The sequence below is a fragment of the Callorhinus ursinus genome, unplaced genomic scaffold, assembly GCF_003265705.2.
Source record: "Callorhinus ursinus isolate GAN/ISIS: 27379988/994484 unplaced genomic scaffold, GSC_fseal_2.0 scaffold3, whole genome shotgun sequence".
Classification (NCBI taxonomy): Eukaryota; Metazoa; Chordata; class Mammalia; order Carnivora; family Otariidae; genus Callorhinus; species Callorhinus ursinus.
The window spans coordinates 33,689,976-33,711,471 of NW_027397065.1; the positions used below are offsets into that span (position 1 = coordinate 33,689,976).

A 21,496-nucleotide genomic window follows, 5' to 3' on the forward strand; every position below is an offset into this window, starting at 1 on the left:
AGATGTGTATCGAGGGCACGTTCAGCTCAGAGAGGCCCCACTTGAGACACGATCATTATACCCTGATGCCCAGTGCACACGTTTGCATATCCGCAGGTGCGTCTGTAATCATCACAGCAGTAGCTGTATTTACCCTATACCAGGTTCCATGTTGGTCACTCCACCTGTACAAGCTCATCACTTACTTGCCTCATCCTCGTGACAAGTCTCGTACCTCTGTCTTGCAGGGAAAGAAATGGTGTCTCATAGTGTAGCTAGTAAGTATGGAGCTGAATCCAGCCAGCTGTCCAGAGCCCCCGTCGCCACGCTGCTCCCTCCTCCATGCACACGAGGCATGTGTTTATGAGAGAGAAATGTGTGTGGACACAAGCCTGTGCAGCACAAGCCTCAGAGCATGGATGTGCACGTACAGCAGGCACATGAATCTGTACTGTGTGTGCATATGTGTACGCACACAAGTGTACCTGTGTGTGCATGTGTGCATACATGTGTGTTGTGTGTGCACATAAACACACGTGTACCATGTGTGTGCATACATGTGCGCCACGTCTGTACGTGTGTACCACATGTATCGCACGTGTGTGCATGTGTGCCACGTGCACACACGTGTGTATCATGCGTGCATGTGTGCCCTGTGTGCATACATGTGTACCATGTATGAGTACATGTGCACCGTGTGCGTGTTGTGTATACATGTGTGCATATGTGTGTGTGCATGTGTACAAACGAGTGTGTATTGTGTGTATGTACCTGTGTATACAAATGTGTATGGGATGTATGTGTGCGCCTGTGTGTGCATGAATGTGCACTCTGTGTGTATGTGTGTGTGTGTTTGAGCAAGCACATGAATGCACATGTTTAGAAGGTGTGTGTGTCTCCATGTCTGCAAACGTCTATGTGGATGTATGTGTGGGGTAGATATCAGTGTCTCTTGGTGTGACTACATGTGTGTGTTTGCATCATATCTTACACACAGTACAAACAGCTAACAGCTCAGTTGTTTTTAACAAGAACATTGTTCTCAATACCCCCCCCCCCCCCGCAAGAAGCAATAAACCATCTCTCCATATTCTGACTCTCATTTTAGAGTTTCCTGGACACAGCTGGACTGGCCTGTCAAAATAGGCTAAGATGGGCACCGGGGCCTGGCTCTGAGGTGACCAGGAAATATGTGGGAGGTGTACAAGTGGTAGGAGCAGCCAAAATGTTCGGCGCTTTCCCTGCAGAGGCCACCTCCTCTCCAAGCCCTGGCATCTGCAGCCTGAGCAGGCTAGGCTGGCTTCCCCCACTTTCCACTTACCCCCACCAAATCACCAGCACCGAGGAACTAATGGGGAATGGCCAGATGGGGAGCGTTTTAATGTGATTTATCTGTTAATCAGAAAGCACAAATTTGTGCTTTTATTTAATCGGCTTAGTGATTTGTGGGGATGTTACTGCAAATGTAGCACAGTGTTTATTGGGTATGCAACAGCGTACGTACCACTCCATCCGGGAAACTGTTGCTGATGAGTTTTCCCAGAATACCTCCCTCTGGAAATACTCCCAACTGGAAGGAAGGCTTTCAGCAGCCTTCCTCAGCTCAGGCCCTACTTCCAGTCCTTTTCTGCTGTCTTGACCCCACCTGGCCTCCCACTTCCTCTCCCCAGCCTCTTTGGGGAGCCCGAGGCCCTGGGCACCCAGCCTTACCAAGTTCTGGCTCAGGAGCTCATAATCGAAGATCTCCATCTCGTACTGTTCTGCCAGTTCCTTGCACAGACTGATAGCCTCTTCCCACATCTATAGGAAGGTCATGGACACAAAGGTTAGGAGATACCTCCAGGCTTGCAGAACGCTTGCTGAGGAAGGGACTTGAGGCAGCTTGCCTCTGGGACTTCACTGCAAGCCTCACTCAGACCCAGGCCCGGCCCCACACACAGGGAGCCAGGTACTTCCCAGAGAGCATGACCCTTCCTCTGCCCCTCACTCTGGTTTTGTGACAAATAATGGAGCAGCCAGAGATGAAGCTAAATGCTTTATTTGCATGCCCTCTATGTCTTCACAACTGCTCTGGGAGGTAACTGGTAACATTCACGTTTCCCAGGTGAGAAATGGAAGTTCAGACAGCAGAAACACTGTCCCAGGTCACATGCCCAACCAAAAGCTGGGCTAGAATGCACACCTTGGGTGTGACCTGAGGATTATCAACTATAGATCTAACGTTGTACAGCAGGTCTTTAGAACTTATTCATCTTGTATAACTGAAATTTTATACCTGTCACTTCTTAATGGGGTTATTTGGAGTGTATGAGTGGGGAGGAGGCTGCAGAGAGGTGGAGATGGAGCTGGTACTAGGGTATAAAAAGAGTGATTAGAACTTTTTGTAAGGGGCACCTGGACGGCTCCGTTGGTTAAGCGTCTAACTACTGATTTCAGCTCAGGTCATGATCTCAGGGTCGTGAGATTGAGACCCATGTTGAGTTCCACACTGGCCATGAAGCCTGGTTAAAATTCTCTCTCTTCCTCTCCATCTGCCCCCCAACCCTCTCTTAAAAAAAGAACTTTTTGGGGTGCCTGGGTGGCTCAGTCCATTAAATGGCTGCCTTTAGCTCAGGTCATGATCCCAGGGTCCTGGGATCGAGCCCCACATCAGGCTCCTTGCTCAGAAGGGAGCCTGCTTCCCCCATGCCTATCATTCCTCCTGCTTGTGCTTGCTCTCCCTCCCTCCCTCTCTCTCTCTCTCTCTCTCTCTCTCTCTGTTAAATAAATAAATAAAATCTTTTTTTAAAAAAAGAACTTTTTGTAAATAGGTCTTTTCCACTTGAAAAAAAACTTTCTGAAAAAACAAACCCTGGATATAGGGGATTTTCCTTTTCCTCTGCTCTGTCTTAGGCTGAATCCAATCATCCTTCCATCTTAGACTGAAGGGGGTCGGGAGCCTCTGCAGAGAGGCAGAGGAGATGCAGAGTGGGCTGGAGATCTGGCAGTCTCAAGGGACACCCATCCCATTTCATATTCAGTTTAAAATGGAAAATGCATCTAAATGGAGAAGCTAGGGGAGGTGGGAAGGAGAGAGGGGAGGTTGCCAAAATATAGTGTGTGCTTTGTAGCAAAAATGCTCTCTTTGCATCCAAGCATAAAAATAAATAAAAGCAAGTGCCGAGTGGAGGAGCCATGGCTGTAAACCCATGGACAACTTAGCGAGCAGCATAAAAATGCTTTATGTACCAGGAGGAACCAAGTCCACAGGCCAACCTGGGCTGGGGCTTTTCCTCTCTTCAGCCTGACAAGAAGATGGTGGTAAAGTCCCTGGGCTGGGTCAGAGGCCTGTTTGGCTCATGTGTAGGTATTTGCCAACTTCCCACCATAATATGACAGAAATGCTCTCCCCGTGTGTTAAGAGACCACTAAGGGGCCGGGGGGTGGGTGGGTGGGAGTCAGATACCTTAGGATTTCCTCCTGAGTTTGCCCATAGTGTCACTGGGACTTCTGAATCTCGTACATTAACTTTGGCGCCCCTGCTGGTTTCTAGGCATGATATGGTATACAGTGACGGAACAGACATAAGTATGGACAACAGTCTCTTCTTCCATGAAACATTAGTGGTTAAAGCATACACATAAATAGATGTGAACGTTGGGTTTTGAGGGCTATAGAGGAGTCCACCAAGTATTGACAGGTGGACTTACGGAGTAGAAAGCCATTGTGTGGGTCTGGAGCAATAAATCTCCATGAGGGGAGGTATGGGGAAAGGAAGGTAAAGGGATGCTAAAGAGTTTGGGCTTCATTCTGGAAGCTTCCACAGCAGTGGCTATCAAAGTGAGCTGTACCCATCTGTTCTCTCCTCTCTGCTCCCAAAGTACCTTGGCACTACCTTTCCCTCCCTCACCCTCCATTATTATACAACATCAAAGGGTAATATGCAAAAAAAGATCATGATTGGCACATCTGTTTTGCCAACTAGATGATAAGCAGCTAGAGATGAGGGATGATGTCTTTTTCCTCTCTGCTCAGCATAGGGTGAGTTGAACTGGATACTTCGCAGAGGACAAAGCTCAGCATGTCCTTTTGGGGCCTTCACACTGTGATGGACCGAATCAGCTGCACACAAATAGTGAGCTCTGACTTGATGCAAGTAGGGCAGGAGGTTCCAGCAATGGCAGACTCTCTGCCCTCAAGAGGCTTATAATTGTAAATTATAAAAACAGCGTTCTTGAACTGCTCAGCTCCTGGGAATTTATAAGCCCTTCCACAGACATTACCTCATTTTGTCTTTCCAGGGAAGGTGGGGAGATCAGGCTAAGACAGATACAATGAACTGCCGTGACAGAACAGACCCAAATCAAGTCCATTAAATTATGTCCTGATAAGTTGTAAGAGACCTTGTAATTCAGAGGAGAGCCAGGGCTCTAAGTAAGCTGGAGGACTCAGGAAAGGTTTCATGGAGGAAGTGGCCCATTCACTGGGGCCTTGAAGGCAGAGGAGGGGAAGGATGAGAGCTAAAATTTAAGAAGATAGGACTATGTACCAGGTCTTCCGCTAGGTGTTCCACATGCACTCTCTCACCTAATTTTCACAGCATCACTAGGAAGTACATACGATTAGTATCACTATCTTGGGTGGGAATTGGAGTCCCTAAGAGGTCAAGAGAACTGTAGGTAGTAGAGGAGCAAGGTTTGAAACCAGGCTGGCTCCAGAGCCAGAGCAGTTAGCCCACGTTGCCACATCTCTTACAGGATGACGGTTGCATTTGGGTTGGTGCTTCTTGAAGCTCTGCTGCAGACTGGGAGATGGGTAGCAGTTGTTCTGACTAATTTCCTGACCAAACACAACCAGATATTTTATCCTTGCTGTTTAAAGATCAATGATGGCATCACAGTGTTATTCAGTTGTGCAACTGATTTACTTACTCAACATATATTTATTTGGCCCTGTATGTCAGGCTCTGTGCTAGCCCCTGGGCATTCAGCAGCAGACAAGACAACTCTCTGTGTATATGGCATTCTAAAATGCTGTTTTGTCTAGGTTGGTCAGGGAAGGTGTCTTTGAGGACATGATGTCTGAGCAAAGTTCCGAGCTGTGAGAAGGGGCCTGCCATGGAAAGCTATGGAGGAAAAATGTTCTAAGGTGGGAAAAGCAAGTGCAAAGACCCTGATGTGAAAAGGAGCTTGGCATACAACATGTGAGCGCTGGCAGGGATGAAATAAGAGAAGCAGTCAGAGAACAGCTCGGGTGGGCCCTCACAGGTCACAAGCAGGATTGTGTAATCATTCTAGTGGAATGGGGAAGCCATGGAGATGGTTGTAAGCAAGAGAAAGGTGAGATCCAATGTATTTTTTGTGATCCCCATTTCCTGTATGAAGGAAGATCTGTTGGAGGCAATAGAGAAAGCAGGCAGATTGCTTTGAACCCACTGAGAATCCAAGCAAACAATGATGAGGCCTTGAATCGAGGTGGTGAGAAGGTGGAGCCAAGCGATCAGACTTAGAATTGGGAGGGAGAGTTGCCCAGACCTGTAGATGGATGGGGTGCAGAGTATAGGAAGGAACCACCCTTCCCCATTGCTAAGGTCCCCACAGAGAGAGGAAGGACAGGGACAAATTACCTTTCCTTTGTCAAAGTAGCCTATGATGATCTCATAGAGCGTCTCCTTCAGCTGTCGGTGAGTCTGGGGGTGCTGCTGGCCTGTCTGCATGACTTGCGAGGCGCACTGCTCATCTGACCACTGAGGAGAGAAGACACATGGAGTCACCGGGCCTGAGAGGCAGCCAAAGGCAGGTGTCTTCCTCACTAAGGAGAAGCAGGAGGAAGCCCTGCCAATACCCCTGCCAGCTTGCCCACCACCCCGGCTGTCAGTGGGCAGTCAGAGAGATGCTGGGCTGCAGTATCCATTTGGGAAGTGCCTCCTGATTTTTGCCAAATGGCGCTTATTTGACTCTCTCTTGGCTCATGTGTATGGTTTGTAGGGATTTTCTCTGAACCCCTATAAGACGATCCCAGCTATTCCAAAAGCCAAAGGAAATCCTTTAGATGCTGTCCAGTTACAATACTGTTTTCAAGAGAAGGAGAACAGCTCACTGGGCATGCTAATGATTTATAGTTGACATTTGGATGTTATATAAAACTGTAAAACATATCTCAGGGGGTTATTGTTGTTGCTAAATGTGAAAGTCAATTGAAACCTTACGTGAGCAGGCAAAGAAGTGCAGAAAAGTTACTGGCCAGGTCAAGAGTTTGGGGACACAGCAAAACAAAATTTATTGGACAATTCTTTTTCCTTTCCTCTCCTTTCCTTTCTTTTCCTTTCCATCTCTTCCCTTCCTTTCTTTCTCTTTCTCCCTCACCTTCTACCTCTCTTTCTCTCTTTTATTCCTTTCTCTCTTTCTTTCTTAACTCTTTAATATGCTGTGAGGGCCCCATAGAGATCCTAGCACAGATCACTTTCACCAGAAAGGCAGTACCTTGAGAAGCCAGGTGTGGAGAAGGAGTGTGTAGGCCGCCTCTGTGTAATTGTCACAGTCCAAGTGAAGATCACGGAGTTTGTACAGGTATCTGTGCAGGGAAATATGCTAGGTTACCAGGTTCAGTAATAAGGAGGCAGGAGGTAGGGCCAGGTGGGACTCAGACAGAACAACTTGGCACCTCTTAGCATCACAAAGGAGTCCTCCATCTCTGATAATCAGCTCCCCCTACATGGGTGATGACAGCAGCCCTTAAGAGTTGGTGGGATACTTCGTGTGTGACAGGTACCATGCCAAGTATTTCGAAAGCCTTAGATCATTTAATCCTCATGGCAACCCTGGGAGATGGGTTTGTTGAGAATCCCCACTTCCAGATGAGAAAACTATGGCCTAGAGAAGTTAAGTATCATCCCAGGCAGTATGCAACTTGATACTGAAGAGCCTGGCCAATGCAATATGACAAGTAAGGAAAATTAAGGAAGAGGAAATGAATAACTCACAGAAGTCTTGTGCTAATGATTGGAAGATCTGGAACATGATCCAGGCTCATTGTCTCCAGAGTCTGTACTCTGAACATTGTACCATTCCAGGAGCATGAACAAGCAATAGCACTATAAAGGATAGCTCTTACCCTGTTTTCAGTATTCTCTTGGTATAAAAGAAGTGTATTTTCTGGTAAGAAAAGGAAGTGGATCAGGGCCTCAAGATTGAATATTCATGTAGAGACCTTGAGCTGTCAGTAGGGAGAATATACTATTCAACCATAACCACATTCCTTCCTGCTCTCCCTTTGCAATGTGAGGTTCCAGTACTGAACCCTGGGATGACTCTACATTGTAAAAATACAGTTGTGATCTATGTTGTGAAGGAGAGGTCTGTGGTACTATGAGAACAGGATTCATCCAGGTGGGGAGAGGAGGGACTTCTAGAAAATTTCCATTGCATGGCAGTTAGGCTAGGATCTAAAAGTAAGGGGAAGAATGAGGGATGAGCATCCCGGGTAGAAAGATTTGCTCATTCATTCATCCAACAAATGGGTACTTTATATGTTATATTCATCCTTCCAATCATCCTTTTATAGATAAGAAAACAGAGATTTATGTTAAAGTAGACAGAGCAAGAAATAGGTAGAACTGGGTTTCAACATCAGCAATTTCTGCCTCTATAGTCATGGCCATTCCATTCTTGTCCCTCACCTTTCTTCTCATCAATCAGAGTTATCAGTGAAATTACATGTGGTTTGCATGCAGGGAGTGTTGAGCATGTGTTCTATCTTTAGAAGTTTCTATAGGTTTCTTTAGAGGTTTTCTATGTGCATAGCTGAACCCTACCTTATATCCTCCTGCCCATCCTTGGTCCCTTAAATCCCTAGATAGCTGGGTCCAAAAACCTTTAAGAGAGCAGCCAGAGGGACAGATTTCCTACAACTTTCAGCTCCCTGATCAACTAAGGCACCCTCTCCTCTCCTTTGCCAACTCAAGGATTTGGTGATCTACTATCGAGCCCAAAGGAAAACACCCTGATGGACCTGACCAGGGATTTCAAACTCAACAGCTACACAGGCCAGATGGGCAGCTTGAGTGAGGTAGGCACAGTGAAGTTCAATGGGGAATGGGGACAATGTCATGACCAGAGTGCTCCAATTTTGTCAGGACAGGAGGAGGGCTCAGTGTTGCCACAACTTCTGAGTTTTTTAGAAGAGGGAAATTTTTATTTTTATGTAAAATCTCCAGATTTTAAAATTTTGGCAACCAATTTAAAAATGTTTTTAAATACTATGCCTGCCAAACAGAACAGGTTTCCAGACTATATCCTGTTACATTGTTTGGTTTAGGCAAATGCGGTTTTCCTAGATTACAACAGAACTCAAATCTCCAGAGCTTATGGAGATCTGGGGCTCACCATCTGTGTTTCTAAAATGGGAAGGAGAAAAAAGAGGTTGGAGGGATGGATCCATGTGCTAGACACTTTACCTATAGCATCTCATTTAATCCTAAAAGCAGAAGGTAGAATGGAAACATTCTATAAGGGGAAACCTCAGCCCAGAGAGACTGAGTGATCTTATCCAGGGTCACCGAGAAGACAAGGTGAAGACCCCAGGCCCTTTGGACTCCAAAGCTTTACACTACTATAATAAGTCCTGTCTAGCGATGTTATAAATACTATCTCAGCTTAGGACAGCCTATGGAATTATCTTTTATCCAAATGATAGTTCTTATTCCTGGAATAATGCTAAACTAAGTACCTAAAAATATCTGCAATAATAGCAGAGTAAGTTCAGACTTGGAGTCTCTGGCCTTTGACAGAATGGGTCAAAAGACTTGAAAATGTTTGTTAACCTTCTGGTCAATTCCTCTTTGTGGACTCTTGTCTCATGAGGATACGCACAAGATATATCTTGGACACATAAGACATACATCCAAGAATTTTGTCGTTATGCTATTTATGATAGAAAAAAGTTGGAAACAACCTAAATGTTCAACAATATAGGATTGGCTATATAAATTACAGTATATTCTGGAAAGAGAATTTTATAGTTCCATTAAAAATGATGTTGAAATTCATCTGTTGACGTGGAATTCTTGTCAAGCAAAGAATAAATTATGAGCAATATGATCTCATTTTTGTAAAAAATATGCAGGCATAGAATTCTATCTATATATAAATATAAAAGGGTCTGAGAATATGTATGGATTATGGGAGTTTATGTCATTTCTTTTGTTTTTGTCTATATTTTATGAGTTTTTTTGTTGCTGTTGTTTTGGTAATAAGTATGCATTATTTTTGTAATGAGTAAAAATAACAGTAAAAAAAATTTGGAGAAAAAAATATGAGATTCTGAGAAAAATTGACAAGGGAGTTTTTTGCTCCAGGCTAATGTCCTCCAACCGCCCCCCCCCCCCCCCCCCCCCCCCCTTCGTGATATAGTCAAATAAATATCTTTTAAATGCCTACAAGGAAGCAGGTATCATGCATCTTGGTATTTTTCTCCCTTTGAAATTGGGCTGGCCAATGGTCTAACTACAGGCTTCATAAACCCTGGACTTGGGCCTCATGTGCCCACCTTCAACAAACGTAGATGCAATTCACCAGCTGTCCGCAAGGTGGGTTAAGGAAAGTGTGGTCTGTGGACACAGCAAAACAGTATGGCAGGCCACAGAAGTCCAAGTAGTATGGGGAGGCTGCTTACAGGAAAATGAAAGGAATTGAATCTGGAAAGATTGATAGGAATCAGAACACAGAGGGACCTAGTGTTAAGAAGATAAGTTTAAATTTTATCCTGAAGGCAGTGGGGAGCCATCAATGGATACAGAGCAGGAGAATGACACAGCAGGTCTGGGTTTTAGAAAATAAAAATCTTACCTTATGTACATCTCTTCCCGATTGTTATCTTTGTAGAAATTCTAGGTAGTGGAGGAAAAACAGTGATGAGTGTTTTTCTTTGCAGAGCGGCAGGGGTAGAGGGTAGAGTGAAGGAGATGTGAGGAAGACTGCTGTTTACTATCTGGGGACCCTGAGATGGGAGCACAAAATTTATTTTCCTGAATGTATCAAACACCCTTCTTAAGAGATTCTGCCTTGAAAGTCACTTCCCTGATCCTTAGACTGTAAAGGGACAGAGGGGGTACCTCAACCATCATATACTAGGGGCGAAGTTGAGCTATTTGCTGCACTGGGAGGGGCTGTCAAGATTGAAGCAGTCCACTTTGATGGAGTCTACAACAAAAGGCAGCCCAGCTTGATGCTGACAAGCTCAGACCTACTACTGAGATGGAGCTGGTTGGACTCAGGGTAATAGCAGTAATCAGAGTAATAGGAATAGTAATAGATCCCAAGGAGAATAATGGATCATAACCCCTATTGGTACAGCAGTATGAGGAGTTACGATGAGACTCCACAGGCAAAAACACTTAAACTTGGCAATACCTAGGAAGCCCAACTCAAGCTCAGGGGTCATTTATACTAGCAGTGGTCCTGGGCTCCACCACCAGAGATCCTAATCTCATGCATTTGTAAATGAGTCCTTACGAGTTCCGGGCCACGAAGTCATGGTCTGACCCATGAGCCATACATTGAGAAGACCCTGGTTTAACCCCATGTACCCACGTGCACCAGAGGCTCAGAGAGTGTGAGGTGATGTGTCCCAGGGTACACAGTTAGTGGGTGGCAAAGCCACACGAGACCTCAGCCCCCCTGACACCCTCTCCCTGTCCTCCTTCCTGATGCCATGTTTATGCCACACCAAAAGCTAGCAGGGTCTAATGGCTTGTGTATCTGCCTGTCCCAAACTCTCTCCCTGGTCAGAGTCTGACGGTTGAAGGTCATTTTCTTCAACGAACTTCTGTCTCTCCATAGAGAGAAAGTGCTAAACTCCTGGAAAACCCCTCTTCCTGCTCTTTACATAAATTGGGACCTGGTGGGGTTATTAGCAGTGAATTCCTTTCTGCTGTAATCAGGATTTTTAAACTCCCCTTAGCATTTCAGAAAATCAATGGCAATATCTAGGCTGTTAAGAGGGGAGTCCACTTAGGGTAAACAGGGGCCACACAAAGGAACTATAGGACAAGGTTTATGTTGCTGGAGCATTGAGCATGGCAGGGGGCACTGGTGTGATGGGTAGACCACATGGTCTTGCGGCCAGCGTCATTCATTTAAACTACTTTATGGTGGGCTGATGCGATGGTGTGAAATGCTGGGGCTGCTATTACCTGTCTTATGACCGTACGGCAGGACATATGAAGGGAGACTTTGCAGGAGTTGGACCTTGGCAGGTCATGTGGTGTAGGGGTTAAGAGCCTGCACTTGAGATTAGCAGCTCTGATTAGCCTGGCCCATACTAATTTGCTGTAAATTCTGGTTATTAGATTTCTCCATTCCGTAAGAGAAGGAAACTAATATGTAGTAAGCATTTAACCATGCCCCTGGACTGCATAACCTAAGAAATAGGTACTATTATTTTCTCTATAGCACAGATAAGCCAACTAAACCTTCAGAAAACTTCCTTGACTTGTCTATTCTATTAATTAGAACCCAGGAGCTATGTAACTCCAAAGCTCCTACTCTTAACCACTTTCTAGTGCCACTTTCTTTCCATATGATGTGTTAAGTACTGAAGAAAACACTCATTTCCATTTCATCAATGAGGAAACTGAGCATGGAATGGTGAAGTTATTGGCCTCAAGACACAGAGCTAAGCTAGCATGTGGCAGAGCAGGGATTTGATCCCACTTTTGTCTGGTTTGCGAAGCCGTTAGCACTACTTCCCTATCAAAAGCACAGTGAAACCCCAGACCGGGCAATGCCCCCCAGGACTCTGGTCTGATGGGACCTTGGGGCAAGGTGGCCAACCCCACACACCAGCAGATTCACGGTGCAGCTCATGCGGTTGTCTTTGCTTTCATCCGTCATCACACCCCGGTAATCGAGCAGCTTCTCCAGGAGGCCTTTCACCAGGTTCACAAAGTTTTCCACCGACTTGAAAATAGTCGGGTGCTCTGCAGCACACTCCATCAGGCTGTGGGCAGAGATGGGAGGGCGGTGAGCTCATGGCCGGTGTGTTGGTGGGGGAGGGGAGCAGATAAACCAGTGAATCCAAGCTCCTCTGGTTCATGTGTTGGCTCATTTTGTTCATTTATTCAATCACGTATTCATTTATATACTTATTTGGCCATACAGTTTAACGAGTATTTAATTTTTTGTCCACCATCAGAATGGGAAAAAAAAAATGTCCAGTGTGGGCAATGGTGTGGAGAAATGGTCACTTGTACACACCCACATTGGAAGTAAATCAGTACAACCTTTTGAGGAGCAATTTTCACAGTATCTATCAAAATTGTAAATGTACATACCCTCCGACCCAACCATTCTACTTCAGGGAATCGATGTGACAGAAATATTCCCAGAAGCATGCAAAGATTTATAATAGTTACAAATTGTGTCTACAGTGAAATAGTTGAAACCATCTTAAAGGTCCATCAATCGGCAAATGGTTAATAAAGTATATTCACAAAATGTAGTTCTATGAAGACATTAAAAAGTATGAGACCTCAATATGCTTTGACATAAAAAGCTCTATAAAATATACAGATCAGTGAGAAAAGTAAGCCTCAGAACAATATTTATTTTTTATTTAACCAACTGACATAGAACCTACCATGTCCCAGGCATTATTCCAAATGTCTCACAAATGGTAACTCATTTAAACTCCCATCTTTGTCTTACAAGATGGGATGCTTGCAGATGGGGAAACTAAGACACAGTGAGGCCAACTAACTTGTCCAAGGTCACACAGTTGTTAAATATCAGCATTCTGGCTCTAGCGTTTGTAAGTAGAGGTGCATGTCTGCATCATGTATCTCTGTGTGCTTATAAATGTGCCAAATATGGTCAGGAAGGATAAACACCAAACTCCTAATGGTGGTTGCTTCTGACAAGGGGTCTAGGTGGGAGAATAGAGAAGGAAGTATTCATTTTTAAAATTTAAATGTGCATATGTTATTTGAAAAATTTACATTTGTTGTAATATTAGTATTCTAAATTTAAAAAATCAAAAATAAAATATGTGACATTCCTTAAGCATCTATTAGTTGTTAGGTCCTATGATAGGCACTGTGTGGGGTGGGGATGGGGAGAAAGATAAAATAAGAAATATAAAAAAATTCATGTCTACTTTCAGGAGGCCCACAGACTAGGCAAGGGGAGACAGATGGATTAAAATACTACTTTATAGTAATCACTTATTCTGCACCAGACACTGTACTAATCACTTTTTCTTTTTCTTTTTTTCTAGTCACTTTTTTTCTTAAGAAATCATCACGATAAGTTTGACTGGTAAAAATTATTCCCCTCATTTTATAGATGAAGGAATCAAGGCTCAGAGAGGTTAAATGACCTTCCCAAATCACTCCGGTGGTAAGGGGTGACCTTGGGAATCAAGCCAAATACTTCCCTATTTTCCCACAGAGAAATACTGTGGCCTGTTCTCAGGCATCTTGAGTAGACAAGAATTACCCAGGCTACTGTTCATTTCTGGCTACTTTCCCCATGGCGGCTTAGGTCCCAAGAGCTCCTAGGAGGGAAAGGTGAGAAAGGCAAGGACTTTGGAGGGTCATTTCCTCCCAGAAGCCAAGCCAGGCTGCAAGGAGGCGACATCTCAAACTGTGGCTGTGATCAGACAAATCCATCTTCTCCGTGGGAGAAGCACCTGTTCTCTGGCTCTCAATGAAAGATGCAAATTGTCCTGTGATTTAGGCCTGTCTGGCTCAGTCACAGCTGTGCCTGACTCCTTCTGGGACAGTCACTTCCAGCCCTGTTTCCCAAGCTAATGACAATGTGACAAAGCTTTGTCCAGTGTTTGGAGTGTGATTCCTCACAGCCTCCCAGGCAGCTCAGACCCAGAAGGTATCTCACGGCCTGAGTGTAGCCAGACTAGTGGTTCTCAGTGCCAACTGCATGTCAGAATCAGCAGGGGAGCATTTTATAAAGCTCAATGCCCACCCTAAAATCAATGACTTTGTATCTCTGGGAGTGGGAGCCAGGTAGCAGTATTTTATTTTTTTAAAGTTCTCTAGGTGATTCCAATATGCAGCCAACATTAAGAACAACTTGTTTAGTCCAGGGCTTTGCAAAGTTCGATGTGCATGGGAATAACGTGGGGATTAATAGATTTTGTTAATAGATTCTGGTTTAGTAGATCTGGGCTAGGGCCTGAGATTCTGCATTTCTAAAAAGCTCCTGGATGATGCTAGTGTTACTGGTCCTTTGCGAAGCATGGGTTCAGAAGAACACAGTCTCGGCTTTCTCAGTTTCACTATTCTTTAGGCATAGGGTAAGAAGGCTGCTCATATGGTGAGATGGATTGGCAGATTGTTTGGAAATTACCCAGCTGTTCACCATCCACCATCCACCCATCCACTCAACAGATATTGTTCTAGGAACTAGGGATTCAGAAATCATTAAGACACTGACTTCTAGGAAATCACAGTGTAGCAGGGGAAGCAGATACAGAAATAAAAACTAACCATAGTATATAATACTACCATTTATTGAGTACTTCCTGTGTTCCAGATGCTGTGCAAACCCATTTTGTTGGTTATCTTGTTCAATACTTACAAAATTTCCTTGAGTTGGGCATTATTAACATCATCAATTTATAGAGGAGGCATGAGGCCCACGGGTCCTGCCAAGGTCACCCAGCTGTTCCTCTCCTTTGAATCCACAATAGAGGACAAGTACAATGAAAAGGGGTCCTGGGAATCTCCAGGTGATGCAGATAATTCTTCACTCAATGGAAGGAGAGGTGGCAGAGCCCTTGCCAACCACTCCAGGTCTAAGCTCCTGCCTTGAGGGGCCTGGAGGGAGTTCACAGAGCCTTGAAATTGATTTGCATTCAGTGTGGGAGGCCTTCAGAGGGAGGAGCCCAGGCCCACTCTCTGTCAATGCTGATGGAACTGGGTTTTCACTCATTCCTTTAAAAATGATGTATGCAGTACTACATATGACAGGTCCTCTTTCAGGTACTGAACTGGCTTGGGTGGGATCTTAGCCCTAGAACACATTCTCTGTCCCCTTCAGCTTTCCAGCTCCCTAGCCACTTCTAGAAAAATTCTCAGGCAGATGGCATACAGCAGAATAGCACGTCTAATTACTCCATTCAATGTGGGACCTTCACATTAAGACAGTTATGGACAAATGGGAGTGGGCTCTGAGGACAGTTCTGGGGGTAAGGAGGAGTGGGATGTTCTGTAAGGTTGTATAGCTTGTGTACTGCACAAGAGCCCATAAAGGCTGAAATTCAGCCCCACTCCATGCCCTAAGCCTTGTGCCTTAATGCAGGGCTATAGCTGCCCCAGGAAGGGAAGCCCTGCTCTATTCACAGAGGCACCATCATATTCCTAAGCCGTGTACCCACAGGACTGTGTTTGCCCAGAGCAGGTCCTACACACCAGTGGAAGCCCTGAATGACGGGCTGAGAAGAAGGTCTGGAGGAATTGAGGATGACTAGCCTGGAGGAGATGTGCCAGGTAGGTTCATGGTTTCAAATAACCACATCAGTATCTACCTGGAGAATAACAATAATAATAATAGCTAATATTTCCAGAGTACTTACTAGTTATCAGAAATTGTGCTAAGTACTTTACATGACTTCTCTTGCATAATCTCAGTGAAAACTCTAAGAGCCGGATAGTATTTTTATCCCCAATTTGCAGATAAGGAAACTCGAGGCCCAGAAAGTTCAAAGGAAGAAGCAAGGACCTGGCCCCTAGACATTCTAATAGGACCTTGACTCCTCTGGTTGGGTTTGATTAGTTTTGTAGAAATCATTCACACCTCTATCTCAGGAGCAAAAATAATGAGCTACTTTTGATTTCCTCAACCTCTAAGGATTCCTTTTATAAATAATCACTCAGGAAGGATTAGAAAATCCTGTTGATCATTTGAAGACTGCCACAGAGCCCCATCCGCTTATAAAAATGGAAATTGCCAGCACTGTAAATAGTTTCACTTATGGTCATTATTTAGATTTTCCTTTTAGGAACTTTAAAATAAACATTGACTCAGGCAAAATGTCACTTTTTACCCTGGACAGTCAGTGTCGACACCCACCCGAGGGGCAGACAGTGGGTTTCTCCTTCCGGCTGAGCCACCTTTGCAATCCATGTGTTTAGTGAGGGCTGTGCACAGTGACAGAAGGGGGACAGGGCCCGCCGAGACAGTACTGCTGGAAATCTGCTCGGCCTAAGGAGCAGGGCAAGGAGGGTCACTGTGAGGGTTAAAGCACGGCCTTTAGTCTTGCTTTTTTTATTAAAGTTGCAATATTCAAAAAGGATTGGGAAAAGAATCCAAAATCAGAGTTATATCAGAGAATCATACAAATCAGAGAATATACAACTAGGAAGAAATGAGCCACAGTCCTAAATCTTGGAGGAAGTCGTTCTGGGGGAAGAGGACAACTGACATGGAGACAGGAACTGGGAATCAGGTGTCTGAACAAAGTAATTTACTAAGCTTTTACCTGCTGTGTGCCAGATGCTTTATAGTTACTCAGTCTTTAAAATAACCACAGGCTTATTCTTCCCATTTTATAGATGGAGATACTGAGGCTAAAGATGTGGTTGGCCCAGAGTTATAGAGATGCTAGGTGTTAGGATCAGGGTTAAAACCCATTGTCTTTCTCCAAACATATACAATTGGTCAATATGCACATGAAAAAAATGCTTAACATCATTAGCCATCAAGGAAACGCCAATCAAAATGACAATATCACTTTCACAGCCACTAGGATGGCTCTAATTAGTAAGAGAGATATTAATAAGTGTTGGGTCGAATGTGGAAAAACTGGAACTCTCATACACAGCTGGTAGGAATGTGAGTGGTCCAGTACTTTGGAAAACAGTCTCATGGTTCCTCAAAAGGCCAGAGTTTACCAAATGACCCAGCAATTCCACTCCTAGGTTTATACCCAAGAGAACTGTAAGCATATGTCCACACAAAAGTTTACACACAAATGTTCATAGCGTCACCATTCTTAATAGTGAAAAAGTAAAAACAGCCGAAATGTCCATTAATAGGTAAGTGAATAAACAAAATGGGGTGTCTAAACAGTGAAATATCAGTTAGCCACAAAAACGAATTAAGTGCTGACACCTGCTACAACATGGATGACCCTTGGAAATACGCACCAAGGACTATATATTGATTCCATTTATATGGAATGTGCAGAATAGACAAATCCACAGGGACAGAATGTAGGGGTGATGATGGCTAAAAGACATGGGGTTTCTTTTGGGAGGGAACAAAACTGTTCTACAACTGATTGTGGTTATGATTGTATAGCTCTGCAAATACATTAAAAGCCATTGAATTGTACACATTTAGTGGGCTGTATAGTGTATAAATTATATCTCAATAAGATGTTAAATCAGTGTCCTGACTCCCAGTTCAGTGCTGACCACTGTGTACTGCCTCACTCAGGCCTGTGCCCCACAGTCAGGCAGAGCTGGTTCGGGTCCCAGCTTGTCCACCCAACCAGCTTGTTCTAGTTTCCTCAGACAAGACCCTCCCATGAGCCTCAGGGGCCAGCTCTGTGACCCGGGGATCAGAGAGTAAATGCAGCTAAATGAGGCAGTGCGCAGAGAGCATTTGGCATGGCATCCATGTGCTTCATGCGCTCCCTATATGTTGGTCATGATCAACATCTGTCTAAGATTAAAAGAGAAAAAAGGAAAAACTAGCAAGAATTATTCCACAGCAAAGAGGTAACAAAAGTGAACATTTTGGTGGATTGTTTTCCTCTTCCTAACACAGCAAAGTTTCTTTTTATCTGTCCCATTCCATCAATATCAAAGAAACAGCCACTCTAGGGAGAGATATTTGAGGTTTCTTTTAAAAGTGGAGTTTCTTCAATACCAGGAGCCACCAGATGGATCTCTAGGGGGAGGAGAGAGCCTCCGAAGGCCCTGGAGTTCTGAGCCCTCCAGCCTCCAGCCCACCCCCCGGCTCCTCCCGCTCACGGGGCGCTGAACTTACATTGACTCCAGCAGCTGCATGTATTGCTCATCTCCTCGGCCTCCTTCCACCTCATGGTCCAGCTTGAGGATGATTTCATTTTCAAACTGAGGAAATACGACATGGAAATCAATAATAACAATGTTAGGAGGCTGAATGTTGAAATTAGTCAATTTGTTATTTTAACCAAAGCTTTAGGGAGCACCTATCATTTCTAAGGGTCAGTACCAGGAAGGGGGAGTGCACACGGAACAGGATGTTATGCTTGCCTTTGGGGAGTTCCGCAGAGCACGGGGAAGAAAAGTAGATGGTAAGCACTGGAGAGAGAAGGAAGGAGGGAGTGGGAAGGGTGAGTGAAGGGGAAAGGGCATTTCGAGCAGAGGGCACAGTGTGTGCAAAGACATGGAGGTATGTGACAGAGCCCTGCATCTTCAGGGAATGGCATGGTGTCATGGACAGCTATCATTTCTGCCGGTCTGGCATACCTTTCTCCATACTTTGGTGATCACACTGGTCGTGGTCCCAGTCTCCGGGATGCAGGTGAGCTGACCATGCCTTCCTAGCTCCAGGTACGGGCACGTGACCCAGGCCTAGCTCTTAATCAGTATCTTTCATCATCTAGACACTAAGATTAATAAAGGCTCAGGAACTCTTAGCAAGGAGTCTGTCTGCTCCACATGAAGATGGAAGGCTGTAAGCCTGAGGCTGCTGGAGATGACCACAATGAAAGAGTGTGCCTGGGAACGACACCAATATGGAGAAAAGTGGAAAGGGGGAGATGGAGAAACACTGAGCCCCTGAGCCCATCCATACTTGAAGCTGCCATTATTTGTATGAGCTGATGCCTCAGAGAATAAGGACTGGGGACAACTGTAATGGTCAGAGATCAGACTTGGTAAGTGACTTGAAAGTGAGCACATACCCACAGTCCCACCAAATCTTGTTACAGTGAAGACAGAGAGTGTTCTATTTCCCTACTTTCACCATCAAGAAGCATCTCACCCACGTCAGTTCATGGTCTTTTCAATATTTTAAAGGGCCATACTGGGTCCCTTTTCATGGCTGTAATGTAAAAACAGTTTGTACTGTTTTAATAACATGCCCTGATGAGTCCATCCACATCATGCAGTGCACTTCTCAATTTTACCATTAAATAAGAAACTGGCATCTGGAGAAGGGAAGGAGGCCCTTGGAAAAGGTCACCAAGGTCAAGGCAGTCTTTGGGTGGGTACCCCTGGCTCCTCACCCAACCTTTCTATCCTCAGTCCTTAAAATATCTCCATGAGGTCTGGAGGTCATATTTACAGATGATCACTTTTTTTTTTTTTTTTTGAAGAGAGAGAGAGAGAGCATATACAAGCAGGGGGAGGGGCAGAGGGAGAGGGAGAGAAAGAATCTCAAGCAGCCTCCACACCCAGCATGGAGCCTGATGTGGGGCTTGATCTCATGACCCTGATACCATGACTGAGCAGAAATTAAGAGTTGGACGCTTAACCGACGGAGCCACCCAGGTGCCCCAAGGAGGATCACTGTTAAATGTGAAAGTGCATGAGGAGCAGATAGCCCTGGACTGGCTCTACTTCAGTAAGTGTCAGGTATTAATAGGGCTCGGGGAATTTAAGTGGCTTGTCTAAAGTCTCAGATGAATGGCAGAGACCTTTTGGCAGGCTCTTTTCAGTGCACAAAGGATCAAGCCCAGTCTAGTTGGTTGGAGTCTTCAGGTGATTGAAGGCAGGGGCTGGAGTCACTCTTCCCTCAGCTCACATCTGTGGTGCCATTGTTCCCTCACTTTTGTGTACTGAGGGCCAAAGGAAATGACCAGAAGCCTACACAGCACAAATGAGAAAATTTTCTATGAGTTTCTACGTTTGGGGAAGATTTATGGAAGGAGATACATAAAACCTGGAAGATGGATAGGACTGTGATAAATATGAAGAGGAAGGGAATTCTAGGTACGAGGCATGCCTAGCAGTGAGCAAAGGGTGGAGGTAGGAATGTAGAGAAAAATAAGGAAAGCTGTTCAGCAGGAGCAGAGTTCAAGAAAGAGAGAAAGGAAAAAGATTAGAATGAAGACCTAGATGGGGGCCAATATGACAAGGGTCTGGGCTGCCAGTCTGCACTTGAATCATGGACCTTATATGATGCATTGTACTAAGCATCTTGTAGGCATAATATCATCCAGAGTCAAGGGTTGGCGCTATGTTGATTAGAGATGTCTACTAAGCAAGCCTAGGGCAGGAAGAATACAGCTGAAGGACTACAAGCATGGGCTCTGATGTTAGACTGTCTGGAAGTCTAGATGTGTCTGCTCCATTCCCTCCACCATCTTGGGAAAGCTAGTAGGTCTTTCTAATCCTGTTTCAGAGTTTATATTAGGGGTCAGCAAACATTTTCTGTAAAGGGCCAGACTGCAAACATTTTAGGCTTTGCAGGTTGGACAGTCTTTGTCACAACTACTCAGCTCTGCTGCTGTAACACAAAAGCAACCATAGATAATACATAGACAAATCAGCATGGCTGTATTCCAATAAAACTTTATTTACAAAAACAGGTGGCAGGACAGATTTGGCCTATCAATATAATAGTAGTACCTACTGCATGGGGGTAGTTAGGAGGGCTGGAGGAGATTTTATACATAAAGCACCAGGGGAAAGCATAAACTCACATATGCATCGGGTTTACTCATCTGTTTATGATTACTGCTAATGTTATTGCTATTACTGCTGAATGTTACTGGAAAGCAGCTCTGGGGGAGAAAAAACAGCATTTTTTCTTGTCTGAGTTGTTCAATGCTAAATGTTGGCATGATTCCTCCTCATGTGATGAACTTGCCTTTAGAGCAGAGATGTGCATGGGGTAAATAAGCACTTGTCACGGGGTCACAAAAGAGCCTGCAGGGAAGGAAATTACAGGGTGCCAGGGCTTGTGTAAAGCTGGCTGATGCCATACCATGCCTGAGCCCTCCAGGGCAGGTCAGAGAGTGAGGGTTCAGTCAGGCACATCCCAGAGCAGACTGTGGCTCGTTTTGCTCCCCAGCAGGCTCTGTGCTCTGGAGTGGCTATGAGCACAGCTATTGGCATCCAAGAGACTTAATTTGAGTCTTGCTTTGACTTTTTTCCCTACTATGTGACCTTGGGCAAGTTAATAAGCTTTCTGGGGCTCAATTTTCTCATCTATTACATTGAGATTTAAAACAGCACCTACTTAGAGTGGTGCTGGGAGGAGTTAATGGGAAAACACATGAAAGGCTTAGCATGGCGCTTGGCACATAGTAAGTGCTCAATAATTGTTATCAATTATCATGACATTGTTGACATTGTCATTGTCAATAGCATCATAATCTCACTTAGTCTTTACAATAGCCAAGGGGGATGGTTATCATCATTCCTATTTTATAAAGAAGGAAACTGAGGGAAAGTGGAACCTTTGTCTTGGGTTTCAAAGGATGGATGGACTTGACCAGAGTAGGCCCAAGGGCGCAGCATTTGCTCCCAAACATACACTATGCTGTGCCACTGTGCAGAGCTTCTGGCTTCTCCAAATCAATT

The 21,496-nt window shown here is 44.7% G+C and overlaps 1 protein-coding gene across 1 annotated transcript in view; it reads right to left on the bottom strand.

Annotated features, from left to right (window-relative positions):
- DOCK2 (dedicator of cytokinesis 2) overlaps positions 1-21,496 on the bottom strand; it is a 414,356-nt gene that overhangs the window by 29,225 nt on the left and 363,635 nt on the right. Inside the window, exons 34-39 of the mRNA XM_025867057.2 lie at positions 17,970-18,055; positions 11,799-11,955; positions 9,804-9,844; positions 6,441-6,531; positions 5,585-5,704; positions 1,690-1,779 (exon numbers count right to left, since the gene is read on the bottom strand). Of these exons, the coding sequence (XP_025722842.1) occupies positions 1,690-1,779; positions 5,585-5,704; positions 6,441-6,531; positions 9,804-9,844; positions 11,799-11,955; positions 17,970-18,055 (585 nt within the window). The remainder of the gene's footprint in view (positions 1-1,689; positions 1,780-5,584; positions 5,705-6,440; positions 6,532-9,803; positions 9,845-11,798; positions 11,956-17,969; positions 18,056-21,496) is intronic.